The sequence below is a fragment of the Monodelphis domestica genome, chromosome 3 (assembly GCF_027887165.1).
Source record: "Monodelphis domestica isolate mMonDom1 chromosome 3, mMonDom1.pri, whole genome shotgun sequence".
In the NCBI taxonomy this organism is placed as follows: Eukaryota; Metazoa; Chordata; class Mammalia; order Didelphimorphia; family Didelphidae; genus Monodelphis; species Monodelphis domestica.
The window spans coordinates 184135498-184153036 of NC_077229.1; the positions used below are offsets into that span (position 1 = coordinate 184135498).

The 17539-nt window shown below is 34.1% G+C and overlaps 1 protein-coding gene across 5 annotated transcripts in view; it reads left to right on the forward strand.

The window, feature by feature from the left end:
• The window catches only part of NBN (nibrin), a 50425-nt gene extending 33790 nt beyond the window's left edge, over window positions 1–16635 (forward strand). For all 5 annotated transcript variants that reach the window (XM_056823339.1, XM_007488077.3, XM_007488078.3 and 2 more), the window contains 5 exons: window positions 4120–4185; window positions 9314–9466; window positions 10653–10766; window positions 13650–13699; window positions 15693–16635. In XM_056823339.1, the coding sequence (XP_056679317.1) occupies window positions 4120–4185; window positions 9314–9466; window positions 10653–10766; window positions 13650–13699; window positions 15693–15723 (414 nt within the window). In that variant the 3' untranslated portion in view covers window positions 15724–16635. The remainder of the gene's footprint in view (window positions 1–4119; window positions 4186–9313; window positions 9467–10652; window positions 10767–13649; window positions 13700–15692) is intronic.
• Window positions 16636–17539: the final 904 nt, after the last annotated feature.

Below are 17539 nucleotides of genomic sequence, written 5' to 3' on the forward strand. Positions count from 1 at the left end.
ACCAATTGTTTTTAATTCGGTTGTTTGGACCTAGAACACAGAATTGAGAACAACGAGTTAAAATTGTAGAGAAGGAAGCTCAGTGACTCAGTAGATTGAGAGCCAGGCCTGGAGATAGGCCCTGTGTTCAAATGTGGTCTCAGACACTTCCTAGTTATGTGACCCTGGGCAAGTCACTTAACCCCAATTGTCTAGCCCTTATTGTTGATCTGCCTTGGAACTGATTTTTTTTAAAAGATTTTTTAAAAGGGTTTTTAAAAAAATACTGAGAAAGATTTAATCTGCATTAGTAGAAAATTCCTTAATAGAACTATATAGGAATGGAATATAGGCTTCCTTGTGAAATAGTATACTGAAATTATATATATATATATATATACATATATGTATATATATATATATACACACATATATAAATATAATTAAAATAATATTTTATTTTAAGATAAGGGAAGGGAAGTGGGATGATCTATCTTAAAACTATAACCCCCCCCAAATCAATTTGATAATCTGCACTATTTAATACTTCTCTACCTACAAATCTAATTCCTACAGCTAGCTAAATTAAACCCCCCTTAGTTAATATTCAAAGGTGGTAAGTAATTGAAGATATCAGAAACAGGGCTCAAAGGAAAGGTCTCACTGACAGATGGCACTTGGATATCTTGAGCAGCTCTGTTGGAAATCACTCTTATTAGCCACGAGATACACACAGGGACACAGGAACCAGCCATTGGATAAGGGATACAGTCACAAGAAAGGGAGACTAGTCCAACTCACAAGGTCCACCTAAGGAGCTAGACTCACTGTCACCCTTAGCTTCAACTGTTACCAGTCCAAAGTAACTCTCACAACCCCAGAATTCTAGAACCTTGCTCTTCTGCCTTGCCAGAGCTCCTGCTCCAGCTTTCCTTATGATACTTGGGGCATGGTTGACCCCCCCTTGTGGAGACCTTCAAATATGCCATGTAACTACTGTCTAGGGATTTTTAAAGAGGTATTCTGTGAAGGACCAGTGAGACTAGTGGGCACTGAAGTTTTGTGTTTTTTTTGCTGTATCTTCTAAGGGGCCACCTTTTGTAACTACTCCACAGAGACCAGAACAAACCAATGGCCTCATGTACTTAAGAGACAGAAAAGGGCACAGTGGATTTACTGCTCTTGGAACCAGGGAGACCTTCCTCAGACTCATGGTTTTGTGACCTGGGTTAAGTCATTTTAACCTTCCAGTGTCCGGGGAAATTCTGTACATTGCAGAACAGTTGCTGATCTTCATTATTAGAAGGAGTTTCCCCACTGGAAGTTCCTGACATAGGAAATTTGAAGTCTTAACCTTTTCTGTCTTGCTTCTGAAATAAGAAAACTAGTAACCACTGTTCTGCTGGAGACCAGATACTTGACAGAACCAAGATCACACTTTATCAAGAAACATCCAATCAATTTTATATAAATTAATTTTCCTAAAATGAGTTTTACATATTTCATTCCCTGAGAAAATACATTCAGCTGAGTGGCACATTGGATAGAGAGCCAGGCCTAGAGACAGGAGGTTCAAATCTGGCATCAGATACTTTCTAGCTGTGTGACTCTAGGCAAGTCACTTAACCCCCATTGCCTAGCCCTTACCATTGATTCTAAGATGGAAGGTAAGGTTTAAAAAAAAGAAAAAAATATATATATATATATATTCACTCCAAAGATTAACACTGCTTTGATACTGTCCTCACTGTATCCTGTCCAGAATCTGAGAGACCATACCAACACAACAAACAACTCTTAATCTCCTTAGAACTTTGGATCTTGTTTGTTTCAATATGAGAGGAAAGAGAAGAGGCCCTTGAACATAGCCTTGATGAATGCTAATACATAGTAGGCAAGAGAAGGATGGAGAACCAGTGAGAAAATTTGAGAAGGACCAGGGGAAAGGAAAAAAGTCATGTAAACAATCCTAGGACTCTCTTCCTTCTCAAACTTCTTAAATGTTATCTCTACTCCACGCCCTGTAGTTCTTCACCACCACCACCACCACCACCACCACCAATGTAAGCTTCTTGAAGGGCAGAACTGTTCCATTTTTGTCTTTCACCAGGACTTAACTACAATGCTTTATTTTATGCATTATAGGAACTCTGTGCCTTCTAAATGAAGGAGTAGATAAGATACTCTCTGAAAGGAAAGGAAAGGAAAGGATAAAGAACAAAAGATGCTGATTTTGAAATGGTCATCCACTATAACAATTAGGAGACCATTTGTGGCTTTGGAAAGGGCAGTCTTGAAAGAGTGATCAGATTAAGAGGCATATCATAACATGTTGGTAAGAAGTAAATGGTCAGTGAGGCTACAAAGGCAGTTAATATGGAATGAGCCTGATGAGGATAGGAACTTTAAAAAGGACTGAGAAAGTAGCAAACAAACTCTTCTAAGATATTTTCACAGAGTAAGTCATGCCACTAGTTGTAGGCTCTAGAATAACAATTATTGGGGAAATTCATAACTTTAGAAAGTTTATAACAATTTTTAATTATTCTAGAGCCTACAACTAGTGGCATGACTTACTCTGTGAAAATATCTTAGAAGAGTTTGTATATTACTTCTCAATCCTGTTTAAAGTTATGAATTCCCCCACGAGGTAATCTAATGTAGTACCAAAAGATTAAGACTTGGAGTCAGGATATTTTGGTTTGAAGCTTTGTGTCCTTGGACAAATTACTTAACCTCTCTAAGCTGTGTATCCTTTTTAAAAAAAAATTAGATTAATAATGTTTATACTATGTATATCACAGGATCACTTGGAAGATTAAAATGAGATAAAAGCACATTTTAAACTTTAAAGGGGTAGATATAGTTTTTAATTATCTTGAAATTTTTATCATTTTTCAAAAAGAATTTCTGAAGTCAAGATTCTTGTAGTTTTAACAAACTAGTGGAATCACACTCAATTTCTCAAACTGCAGAATTTTTAAGGTCCTTTCCTATGACTGAGTGAATAAAATCACTCGTTTTTTTTTTAAAGTTGATTTACAGTTTTAACTTAAGAATAATATACTGGTTTTGATGCTGTGTTCCAAAAATATAGTTTCCAGAAAGGTAGTACCTAAATTAAGTTGATAGACCTGCCCTCTTCATGCTTTTTTGGAACTAGAAAGTAGTTTATAGTGCCTGTGCTTATTTTTCATGTTAAAATTATTCAGTCAGTACTTTTCAGTCATCAAGTGGTTGCTTATTGGTTACCATGATTCCCAAATTAATGGCTGAGCATCCTAACTCTCTTTTCATGTTTTATTTAATGAGATAAATGCACAGCGATATTCTCACCACCCCCCTTTGCAATCAAATCTACTTTATCTGTTGTCTATCTCCACCTTCACTCATTTCCTATTTCTTGTCATATTTAGCTTTTTATACTTTCCCTAAACTCTTGTCTCCTTGGTTTCTCCTCCATCTATAAACATACTCTGTCTTTTCTCATTTTTTCCCCCTTTTTGCTGATTACATTCCTTATGACCTGCCCCAGTGATGTACAGTCCTATACTTACCTCTCTGTATTTCTACCTTTTCTCATTTTTCATCCTCAGATACTTTCCAGGCAGCTCAGCTTTTCTGCTACTTATACTGAATCTTCTCTGCCTGGAACAGACACCAAAAAGTAAAGGCTATTGACTTGTTTTCCTTCATTCAGTATCACTTCTGAATTCCATCATGACTTTATAAATTCACTGGGATTATTATTGTAATGTCACTTAGATTTCAATCTTCATGGACCATTTATAAAAAATTTTAATATTCCTGTAAGATCCTTGAGAGCAGGACTGTTTATTTTGTCTCTTTATCCCCAATCCCTAGCACAATGGTTGCCACATTATAGATGCTTATGCTTGTCAAACTGAATCAAAATGCCAGGAGAATATTGAACATTTTGTCCCCTAGAATATAAGGAGTTCTGGGTGCTTAGGATAGTATTATAAGGAGACTCTAAAAGGCTATTCAAGACAGTGTTTCACTTTTTCAGACAGCTGTTTTAGAAAATATATCATTAGAACTACTTCTTCATGTATTAAATGTAAAGAGATAAAATGTTCCAGTTAAGGAAACATTCAAACCTGCTTTTGTTTTTAACAGCAAGAAAATGAACCAGGAAAGAAATGTGAAGTTGAGCACAAAACATTTTCTTCTGAAAAAGAACAGGTAAGTAGAGAAAATTTCAGTCATTTCAGTTAACTTTATAAGAATAAAATTGATATTTTATAACTTTTGATGCCAAAAATAATAACAATGGGACAATTTCAAACATTGCATGTCAAATTTTTAATAGCTTTGCATCTGGTAGCTCTTGATTTTATTAATCAAACAAACGACTTAGCAGTACTACATATATCATAGATAAAAATAATAGGTTATTATCCATTTGTAATATCACTCTTATGTATTTTCCTAGTTTGACAGTGAGACTTTGGTTGAGGGTAATAAATAAATCACTTCTTTCTGTAACATAATGTATACCAGAGTAATTGTGCCTTACTTTTTAAGTAAAGTTCTAACTCCTCTACATAGTCTTTACAATATTCAGCATTGTGAGCCATCGTAGAGGCCATTTCACCAAGAGCTTCCTCCTCAGCTTCTCTAACAAGTGTCAAACAGACTTTGTTTAAACAGCAGTTCTAAGTCTGTAGCCCTTTACCTTCCAAACCTGTTATGTTTTTTATTAACACTATTTGTTAGGAAGTTTTTTACTTCATTGAGTCTGTACACTCCTGGTTCTGTTCACTGGGCCCAAATATAACAAGTCTAGTGATGCTTCCACATGGCATACTTTTGGATATTTGAAAACAATTGTCATCTGTCTCTTAGGCCTTCTGTTTTCCAGGCTATGTATTCCTAAATCATTGAAATATTCTTTAGCTCTTTCATTTTATGGATCCTGTTTCTCTGAGTATTCTTCATTTATCAATTTGCTTCTTAAAATTGATACCCAAATGTAAATACCCATATGGTCTGACAAATAAAGAGAAGAGTCTTGGACGCTATTTTATTATGCATTCTATCATAATGCCCCAGACTCTAGTTTATGAACTTCTTAACAAACTACTCCTTCCCTAGCTTGTTTATGAAGTTGACTTTTGGAAAATATTTATTGCTATATTATGATTTTTATACCAGTCATTCCCTGATTTACTCTTCTTTGAAACAAAGTAAAACAGCAAAAAACTATAATAGAGTATAATGAGTGAATTCAACATTTTGCACCTAGAACCTCCCACTTCTCTACTAAGAAAAAAAAAGAAATGTTTTGTCCTCTGTTCCATGGAGTCAAGACTATTACTCTTAATCAGAATTAAAAGACTTCCTTTTAACATCTTCCTTTAACATCTTCCTTTTGAAAATCTATATTCAAATCCTTTTAACACTAACTTTGTGGCCAGAGACAAATTCCTTAATCTTTCTTAGGGTCAGGGTCAGTTTCTTCATCTCTGAAATAGTGATATTATTAATTTTGGTACTTGTGTCATAGGGTTGTTGAAGTTCAAATGAGATGATGTACACAAATCATTTTGCAAACTTTAAAAGTACTTTATTATGTTTTTTAAACCTTTACCTTCCATATTGGAATCAATCATGCGTATTGGTTCCCAGGCAGAAGAGTGGTAAGGGCTAGGCAATGGGGGTCAAGTGACTTGCCCAGGGTCACAGAGCTGGGAAATGTTTGAGGTCAGATTTGAACCTAGGACCTCCCATCTCTAGACCTGGCTCTCAATCCACTGAGATACCCAGCTGCCCCCTTTATAATACTTTATAAATGTCAGTTATTTTCATTCAGTTACCACAGTTTGTTTAGCCATTACCCAATAAGTTGGCACAAAATTTTGTTTCCAGTTTTTTGCTAACACAGAAATACTACTTAGAGATATTATTAATATATTTATTTGACTACCTTGAAGTATATTCCCAACAGTGAGTTCCTAGGTTAGAGGGAATAAACATTTTAATGGTTTTTCGTGCATAATTTCAAGTTGTTTTCCAGAATGGTTGGATCAATTCACATCTCCAGCAACAGTATATTAACTCTCTACTTGCAGCTACATTTTTTATCATCTTTGCCAAAGTGATATGTTAGGTGAAACCTCAGTTTTGTTTTAATTGCCATTTCTCATAACATTTTTGGTTTGGACCATTTTTTTCCACATGGTTGTTGATAGTTTACATTTCAAATTTGATTGATTGAGTCTAAGTATTAAGACTTTGTATTCCCTAATAAAATGTTAATAATATAGAACAATATCTAGTGTTCTCAGTCATCCAGCTGCTAATGGAACATTTTGCTGAACTCTAAATAAACTATGTTCAAATCTTTCCCTTTAATAGTCTTGCAATTGTGCTCCCCAAAATGATGTTAACCTACCATGAAGTCATGTTCGGTAGCCATCCCTTTAATATATGTTCTAGAATTCTGCTAGGAATTGAACTCAAGATCACTTGACTATTGTATTAGATACCCATTTTCTTCCCTTTTGGGGGGGAATTTTGGAATAATGATTACCCTTCTTCAATCAGTGGTTGCTCCTTTTAATGCATTCCTTCAGAGATTCATGAAAATGGCTCAGCAAACACCTCTGTTACTTCTTTTAGAACCCCAGTATATAGTTCATCTGGATCTCCAGCAACCTAAACTCATCATTTTGCCCTTTATTACTTCCTTATTGCTCTACTTTAACTCTATTAGTTATATTTGTTCTTGTACAAATATTATTTTTTTTAATAGAGAAAACAAGCAAAATTAATACTGAGTAGTTCCAACTGTCAGTTGCATCTGTTATTATTGTCCCATCTACCTTGAGCTCTTGTCTTATCCTTTCTTTGAACCTGTTCTTTTTCCTGATAATAGCTAGCTTAAGAAACAAAAAGCCATTTTTGTTTTCCTTAGTATTCTTTGATGCTTATTCTGAGCTTTAGAATTTCTAACATTGTTATTACTGAACCAGATGAGCATTTGTATTTATTCAGTTTCCATTTCTTGCCCTTGCTCCCATTTTCTGTGTATGTTTTTTAAAAAATCTAATTGGTTGACTCTGCATGTATTTAATTCTTTCCTTTTCTTTAATCCTTACTTTTCCATTTCACTAAAATTGTTTCTATTTGGGTCTTTAGAATTTTATTCTTAATTCCTGCTTGTCCATCCTTGACCAGTTCCTTACATAGATTTTTATACCATCTGTTGATATCTGCTTTCCAAATATCAAGAGTGCTTGTCAAACTTGATTCTCAAACATCACAAGTTTGATGACAGAATGGCTATTTGCCTCCAAGGTTCTAATTATTTCTGCTCCAACATTCTCCATGCTGCTGAAAATCAGATCTAGAATATCAGTTCCCTTTATTATTTCCTCCGCCATTTGAAAGAAAAAAATTGACAGAATAAGAGTTACAGATGAATTGATAATTTAGGCCCCTCAACATTGCTTTATCAGACCTTCATTTCAAACCTGTGGCCATGATCTGTTTCCTAGAGTTCTCCTTAGTATAAGAGTTCTATAGTAAACTGCCTCAGCTATATCACTGCTTTTTCTCTTTTCAGTACTTTCAGCCAAACACTTTCCATAATACTACCCCTCTTATGGTTCCCTCATTTTCCCACATAAGTATATTTCCTTTTTAAAAATAAATTTTTGTTGATATCTTTTGTCCTTTGCATCACTTATATCTCTCCTCAGAGTATTATCATTTATAACAAAGAATTAAACAGAAAAAAATAGTTCAACAAAACTAATACATTGAAAGTCTGACATAAGAGTGTTCTACATGCATAATCCCATACCTCTGCAAAGCACAGGGGGAGAAGGAGAAGGTATGCCTTTTCTTTGTGGCCCAGCTTGGTCATTGTAATTCCACCTCATTCAATTTCAATTGTTATGTTTGTTGTTTTTGTTCTTTCCATCTATATTTTAGAATGTATATTGTTTTCCTGATTCTATTTACTTCACTTTATATCAGGTCATATAAGTCTTCTATTGTTTCTCTGTATTTGTCTTAGTCATTGTTTCTTAGAATGCAGCCATATTCCATTATATTTGTATACTACATTTATGTACTTCTACATCATTGTAGTTGTTTAGTTGTTCCTCAGTTGATGAGTGTCTACATTGTTTCCAGTTCTTTGCTGCTATAAAAAAAGAGCTACTGTAAATATTTTGGTTTATGTGGGACCTTTCTTTTTATCATTTACTTCCTTGAGTATACGCCTATCGGTATAATCTCTGGACCAGCGATTTCTCCCTCCCTTTGCCCCATTTTGTTTTTGTTTTTAAATGTTATACTTCTTTGTACTTTACTTTGAAGCCTTTCTTCCATACTTAAGCTATATTTTATTTTCTCCAAGTAATTTGGCAAATTCTTCAGTCCTTTCTTCTAGCAGAGAGATGAACTTACACTTTGACTTAGTTTCTTGCACATGGCAGAAACATAAAACATCATGTGCTCTGTGGTAACTACTGGAAGAAGCATAGTGTAGGTGATAGGGAGCCACCTCAAAGCCAGGATCTTGGATGCAAGTCCTGCTCTTTACACAACTTAGCTAGGTGGCTGCAGATCTATACTGAGAGAGGATACTTAGCAGTTCTCTCTGTGATAGTCACTGAAAATTTTTTTTCCTGACATCTAGAAGCAAAATCTCCAGTCACTATGGCTTTCCAGTTGTTCAAAAGTGATATTTAGTCCCTGTTAATAATTGTTAATTAGTTAGACCACTCTATTAGATTTATTGTTATCAAGGGCAAGGAGCTTGTTGTATTTATCTTTGTGTATCCTTCAGTGCTTCACCTGAATAGTATATATTTAATAAATGATGAGTTTCTTGAATAAGTAGTTCCCATGGGTATTACTAAAAGGCTCAAGATAGAGGGAAAGGAGAACACAAAAACAAAGGGGAAAATTGAAGAATTTAATTCTGTCTAGTATTGGAAGAATGCTACCAAAGTTAAAGACTTGTAGCCAACTGAACTGATTGACATTCTCTATCCCTATCCCTCCACCTATAAAGAAGGTATAAATCAATAGTAAATGTCTTATATGTACAGTGGAAGAAATAAAGGATTTGGATAAATATAAATTGGTTTTTAAGGCTAATGAAGAACAGAAAAATCAGACCACAGCTGATTGGAACTTATACAATTATTTATTTAGGTCTGATTTCTCCATATATTTTAGTATAAAAAATAAACTCTAGATTTGTATATTTTCATATCTATAAGAAACTTATTTAGAAATAATTATATAATTTCTTCTTTCTTCATATATTCCTTTTTTTAAAATCCCACTTAAGAATGATAAACTTCAAGATAGTTGTGAGAGGCTTCCCAAGAACCTTTTATTGACTGAATTTAGATCACTGGTGGTTAGTCATTCTGGATCCAGAAATGCATCCATTATAAGAAATGATTATGGACAACTAAACAACTTTAAGAAATTTAAAAAGGTAGGTACTTAATTTAGCACAAGAGGGCAGTATTTGATATGTAAAAACAGTATTTTGGTGTAACTTTGATTTGTACCATACTTAATGTGTCAAACTTGTTCTATATACTGCGAACCAATAACAATTTATGCCTTGAGTGTTTCATAATTGCTCCTTGAATATGACTGATTAAACCTTTTTCAGCCAGTCTACAATAAATTCAGTGTTGTGAGTTGGGGGTGGGGGATAGGGAATTAGGATGGGTATAAAACAAATTATATGTCAGATAAGTATTAAGGATTTATTTAATAGCACCCAGTCATACTCTCAGTCAAATGCTTGAAATGTATTTCTGTCTTGCCTGTAATTAAAATTATCTTTTTCATAGCATTTATTTTGATATGCAAAAATTAAAAGTCATTTAAAATTTTTGAAGTTGCTCATAACTATGAAAGCATTATTCTCCTAATACTCAAGTCAGGGAATAGGAACGTTTTGAGGATCTAGACTGAAATATTTTAGACTTTAGAGGAGATTCTAGGACTTAGAATTTCATCTACAAGTGAATGTATTGCACTTTTTATTCTGGGATGTTTCATGATGTTCTAGTATGTAAATTCTGAAGTTGCCTTTAAAGGGTAAGGCCAAATTGGGTTTCAACGACTTATAAAAATATCAGGTTTTTCTAGTTAAAAGTTTTGTGCTGCAGCTCACATCACATATCAAAACAGCATCTAATGCTAGTATTTTAATAAAAATTAACAAATTGTGTAAAATTTTAAAACAGTAAAACATAAAAAATCCTATTTCTCTGAGCTTATCAGAAACTTATATGTTCTAAATTGTTCTAAAGCAGTCCCACAGTAATAGTAATAGTTGAAAAATTAGAAGCTCTTTGAAAAAACTAATCTAAAAATTCATTGTATAAAACTTCACGATCTCAAAAGTGCCATCAAATATCCAAATTCCATTTTGACTACTGGGGAATTAGTAGTTTGCTATTGATTTGCTTTTTGCTGAAGTATTTTAAGCTATAGATTTTCAGAACTATTGAAATAACTTCATTTATGTAGCTCTTCTTTGTAAAGTTAATGACACTTTTCTATCTAGTTCTTTTGAAAATGTCGTATTCTCACTTTGCTAATATATTTTATTATGATGATAATATAAAAATGTTGTGATAATTTTGGACCTTTCTGTCTAATAGGTAGCTTATCCTGGAGCAGGAAAACTTCCATCCATCATTGGAGGATCAGACCTAATAGCTCATCATGCTAGAAAGAATGCAGAATTAGAAGAGTGGCTAAGACAAGAAATAGAGGTCAGCAAGAAATCATTTTATATTTTATTTCTATTTGGTTCTTTTAAAGTATTCTTAAAACAAAATTCAAAACAGCCAAAAATAAGTGATCTATAATTTATTATTCCCAGAAAAATGCCATGAGTTTTATTGCATTAAGGCTGGCACACAACTATAATCCTACCTTCTAGGGAGCTCCTTGATCTTCAGTGGGTTTTGTGGTCAGATGCCTTTATTGGATCCATAGAGTGAGTCCTGAGAAGTAAGGTATCTCCAGGTTGCCAAAGGAAGGGCACAAACCATTGTAGGTCAGAAACAGAAAGTCTAAGCTTCCAGTGCTGATCATTTATGGAATTAGGCCTACTAGTAGTCCCCACATTTCTAGTCTAGGTGAGATGAGGAGACATAGCATTTAAAAATAATATATTAATTTTCACCAGATTAGAAGAAATGTCAGAGTTCTATCTGTCCATCACTTTATTTAGATGTTAATATTTGCATTTAAGCTATTTAGATTAAGATAAAAGGATGTTCAGTGGGGACACCAGCATCTTTAGTGTGAGGGCCTGGTGTGCCTTTTTCAAGACTACTCATTGACTTTTGGTGTCTACTTTTTACCCAACTCACCTGTGACTCTTAAGAAGCTGTAGCTTGTGCAGTGGCCACACCCTCCTTGATAGACCATCTTGGCAAACAGGCTAAACCAGGTTGAGGGTAATCAGTAGACCTCAAACCCATGGGTGAGTTGGGGGGAATGTCTACTCAAAGCATATGAAGACTTCTCTTGGCAGAATGGGTGAAAGAGAACGATTTGTTCCAAAGGCAGTGCAGGTGACCTGAAGTGGATGCAAGTGCTTTTTTAGAGCTCAGTCAGACATCAAAGATGCCTGGGTCATCTACTGCATTCCAGAATATCACCAGTTATCTTGATTTTTATCTTGACACTGGAAAAGAGAGTGAGACTGATGTCTTTGGGTGACTGCCTCACTGAAATCTAACTCACAAGCAAGTGATCATCACTCCATGATGTCATTGATCTCTTTGAAAATGAAGGATGAACAACAGTTCCTGAACTACTCTGAGACAGTCTATTAATTTACAAATTTTGATGTGCCATTGTGTATTCTAAGAACTGTTATACTAAATATATAGAGCCCAATACCCTATAACTTCTAATTCATCATGGCACAGAGAGTCTAGACAGTTTTGCTCCTTTACCTAGTCTGATCTCCCAAGTTCTAACTTGCCTTGTCACTACCAACAAGTATTGTTTTCTCTCTCTGTTCTCCTTTGCTGTTTATCTCTCTGTTTCTTCTGGGATGGTGTCTATCTGTTTTATTCCTCTGAGAGGTCTATTTCTCTTTGTCATCTCCGAGTTTTGGAGTATCAGTATCTGTGTATGATAGTGCTTTGTGTTACACAGTAACTTTTTGTTATATAACTATATGTCCACTAAAGTGGAACTTACTCTTATTTTTTAGTTATATAATAAAAAGTTACTGTGTAACACAAAGTCTGAGTTTTATTTATATGCAAGGAAAATTACATTAGAGAAATCCTTGAAATAGTTTAATTGTTGTAATAACCCCATGAATGAAGCAAGTTAATGTATAATACTTTTTGAAACATTTTTATTCTGCTTAAATGGAAGGGTACTTCATTCCTGCCTGGTAGGATAAAATGTGCCAACATTGACAAATGTTTTCTGATTACATTTCTTAAAAATATTTAAAATTACTTTGTAACTTCATGATTAAACATGTGTTTTTCACCACTCCCTAGTTCCATTCCTAAATTTACATTGAAAAGACCCCAACCTTTAGAAAATGTATAATCATTGTTTTCCCCTTTTAGGAGGTAGAAAGAGAGATGAGTGATGGCAGAAGAGGGGAAGTATGGAAATGGAATTGTGAAGTAAAAGAGTATATCTACTCTTGGCCCAGTGTATCAGGAGACATGAGACCAGAATTTTATTTCCATTGAAATAATTAAAATCACATATTCATATTTGCCAACGGAGCTATTATTCAAAATCACTTCATTATCTACATTCACTATCTTGTAGCCTAGCATTTCTACCTCTCTGACCATTTCACTGAAATATACTCATTATTGTATTTTTTAAAAAAATTAGATTGAGCTTGAGTACAGTTCTTGTTCAGAAATTTTTAAAATCAGAACTAGCCAACATTTTGTAAGTTTTAATTGCATGAGCTAGCATTATAGTCTTGCTTCAGAAATCTCAGATTTTTACCTTTTTCATTACATGTATATAAATGTAAATTTCTCAGATTTCATACAACTTTTTCATGATTTTGTTTTTACTATAGGTATTTTGAATGCCCTATGACATCATACTTTACATGACAACATACAGTACATGTTGTACTGTAGCTTGCTCTACAATATATCTAACATTTTCTTCTTTACTTTGAAAGTAATATATAATTAATTACCTTTATATCTTTCCACCTTTCTCAACGTTTTCAGTTATCTCTGCTGTTCTTGCTGTTATTTGTTCCATTGTGGTAGATCTGCTTCCCTTCTCCTTCCATTGTTCTTTTTTTCATTGTTCTTTTTTGCTTCACTCTCTCTACTTTCAAAACACACAGAGCTTAGATTTTATAGCTACTTGATTAGTTCTCACTTCATGTGAATTTAGGGTCTTTTCATTCCCTCTGCACAATCAAGTGTAATGACTGTTAATACTTCATTGATTTCAGTTTTAAACAGTTATGATGATGTTGTTGAGTACATTATAAAATAGTTGATCTTATTCATATTCTTTTGAATATACATTAGGGAATAGTGGAAAGATATGATAAACAGGAAAGCGATTGATCAGAATTAATAAACTGGATATTTAAAGTGGGGCAAAATTTGAAAATCTTTTTATTTTGATAGGTACAGAACAAACATGCAAAAGAAGAATCTCTTGCTGATGATCTATTTAGGTAAAATTTTATTTCAGGTTTCTTGTGCTTTCAAAGATGTTATTTTTTAATGCCAAAAATGTATACTATCTGCAATAAAACAATGGAGGTTGAGCTCTAAACCAATAGCTATTTATTATAGGAACCTGGTCCTCTTCAACAAATAGTATCCCAGACCTTGAGGTGACCCCTCTGTGTTTCAGAGTACAAGTTTTATAACCCTCAAGTCCCAGACAGTCCAGGAAGTAGAGCACAAAATACAAATTCTCATTGGAGATCACAGGCTGGCAGAACTACCCACCCACCCCACCTTACCGGCCTGTGGTCACTGAGCAACAGGCCATCTGGGCACAGAACAACAGGTTGGCCAAACTGGCCCTTCCCTCTCCACTTTTGCTGGCACATAGTCCACAGAGCAACAACAGACCTGTGGGGTGACAAGACACCACCCATTGCTGGGCAACAGAGGGAAATGACAAAAGGGTCCAGGGGATTTTCCACAGAGACTTATGCTATCCCTATCATGCAGGACTTAGATGGTTAGGCTTAGGTTTGAGGTCTGGAGGTCTTCCTCATACTTACATACTATTCATCAGGACACATGGGTAGAGGCCTTTACAAGTATAATGAATCCATTGAACTATTTAACTTAATCTAATTACTCTTAATTATATTATGAATTGATTAGTTGACTATCATTAACTAAATGTATATTAATGTCTACTAATACACAAAAATAATCACTACCCCCATGAAATCACATTAAACTGAGTTAGCACAGAGGTAAAATAATTGATTATGATGGTCAAAGGTCTACTCAAATAGGGTAGGAGTCCTATTATTTCTCAATAGTTTCAAAGCAAATACAGTGCATGTGGCTCCAGTCACCTTGAAGTAGTATGTTATATTCACTCCATTTTCAGCCTTATCACAGTAGTAATAATAGGTTTTCTATTTCAAGAACTCATCAGACTAGTATAGTTTCACTTTCTGAAATTCTGCATTTTTCTTTTTCTGATTAGCCTAAGTTTAGAATCTCTAAAGCAAGCATACTTTTAAGAGTTTGGAGCTTGCTTTATATCAGTTATGAGATATATCTCAACTTGAGATGTATGTATCATTTATGATATATGCCACAACATACTTTAAATCTTTGTGTGGTCTAGAACCAAGAAAAATAAAATAAATGGCACCAATCTACTAGTAATGTAATTTGGCTGATAAGTTGTGACATTTTCATGCCTAAGCAAAAGCATTAATGAATGAGTTCTGACTTAAGTCAAGTTAAATGCTGAATCATTTGTTTAGTCTTAAGTTGCTCATGCATGAAAACAAAGGACTATATTAGGATTTCAGTTGGCTTTTGGTAGGGAGGGATTTAAGGATGACTGTGATTTAATTCCTATTCATCACATTCCTGTGGGCATAGTAAAAATTTACCTATCTTATCAAATTTTCTCTTAACTATCATTAAATAAAAAGACAACATTGTAAAAGTATATGCATGAAAGGATATAATTTCACTACATTTTCTAAAATGTAGAACGAGAAAGTCTTTTTAATAAAAGTTTTAAAAAATTTTTTCCTCCAGTGAACTAATTTTAATTCATTACCATGTAAATTATTTGTAGATATTTTGTTTTGGTTCAAAGGGGTTTTTTCCTTTAATGTTAAATAGTGATTGTCAAAACTCTCAGTTGAAGAAGCAATGGAAGTACAGAAAAGTGGATAAGTGGATGACCACATTTAGTTAATAGAGGTAGGGATAGGAATAGGGACTAGTGATGGGATTTCATTTTTACTGGGCACTCTCAGATCAGGAAATTATGTTTACCAGTACAGTGATTCTTTGCACTAACCTCTCTTTCTCTTTGTGACAAAAGCAAAATTAGAACTCTCCTTGCCTACTTATTTCTCATCCTGCTGAAAAAATTCTTTAATCGCTTTCTTTAATATTTCAAAGTAATGGGAATGCATTTTTAGATCATTTTAACCTCTTTTCCTTTTTTTACAGATACAATCCTAATGTAAGAAAGAGAAGATAACTGAAGTGTTAAATAAAGAAGCAATCACATGGCAAGCATTAATCTGAATGTATACATAGTTATAATATACAGAAGAGATTTCAATAGCAGATGTTTTATAACTTAAATTCATCATTAAATGAAATACCTCCCCAAAATGCATCTCTTTCATGTGAAATAATTTGTTTCAGTTTCAAATTTTCCAGGAACTTCCCTCCCCCTCCCAAAGGTGACAGTTGTCAGTTCAGCAATTATACTGGTCTCTTCGATCAGTTATGTGGGCCAGCCTTAGCAGGTGAGCTTTCCACACAGATTATACAGCCTTCCAGGTGTGTGTAAGCTTTGCTGCCTGGCCTGTCTTTATCAAGTTTCCTAGATATCAAAACATCTCATAAGGAAGATAAAATTCAAGCTTGTATAGATTATGTGTCCTGCTTATATTGAAGTATAAGAGGCTCACCCAAATTAAGGATAGAAATAAATTTTAGACCAGAAAGGGATATCTAAAAGATTATGTCATTCAGCTTCTTAATTTTAAAAATTTAGAAATCAACATAGCATATGACAACTGGACCTTGTATTCAGAGGTCCTAACTTCAAGTCCAGTGTTCTTTACTATCTGCTCTTTTAACTAATTCATTTCAATTCACAGTTGATGATTTGGCTAGCCATACACTCCCCATTTAAGATGTTACTTGAGTAGCCCTTATTACATCACTTCCACCCAGTTGGCTTTCCCAGACACCTAAGACCTATTTGTCATGGATTTTTGTTTTTATTGTCTCTGATAAGTTACAACTTACTCATAAAATCGCCCAAAGTTTTATTTAGTATAAGAAATAGAAAAGTATCCAAATGTATTTTTTAATGGTATTTTGTGACTGGGAGTCTGCTTATAAATTGACCTATTAAAATTTAAATATAAGTATACAGTAATGATCATTCTATGTTTATGAAAATTTTTAAGAGTTTCTTTTCCTTTACAAAAAAAAACTCCAAGGAGGCAGCTAGGTGACTCTGAATTGAGAGCCAGGCCTAGAGACGGGAAATCTTGGGTTCAAATTTGGCTTCAGATATTTCCTAGCTGTGTGACCCTGGGCAAGTCACTTAACCCTTATTGCCTAGCCAAAGAACATTACAGTTATTCTGCCTCGGAACAAATACACAGTACTGTTTCTAAGATAGAAAGTAGGGGTTTAAAAATACTTCAATATTTGAGTGGATATTTGATTTCATCATTGAGAGTTTATCCTCCAGTGGTACATAAAACAACCAATCCATTCATTCCTCCTCATCCTATGTAGCTCTTATCCATGCTTTTCCATAAATTCATTACTAGGTTGACTTTTTCCCTAGCATGCTGGAAGTCTTCCTAACATTCTCTTGACATGGGAAGAATACTAGCAAAGGGGCAGCTATATAGCTCAGTGGATAAAGAGCCAGTCCTCGAGATAGGAGATCCTGGGTTTGAATCTGGCGGACACTTTCTAGCTTTGTGACTGGACAAGTCACTTAACCCCAATTGCCTATCCCTTATTATACCAATACTTAGTATTAATTCTAAGACAGAAGCTAAGAGTTAAAAAAGAAAAAAAGTACCATCAGGGCATGTATGTTTTCTATATCCTTTTCTTATGTGGATAACTCATCTTTTTTAGTCATACTTTTCTTTGATGATATCTTTTATACTACTCCTTTGTAATTATTTGTTTATAACATGTTGCATCCTGCTCATCAAATTTCGCCATTTGAAGTGCTATTTATAAACTTTGAGATCCTTTGTCTTCATCAAATTACATATCATAAAACATCAGCATATCAATTCTGGGAAGTGTGT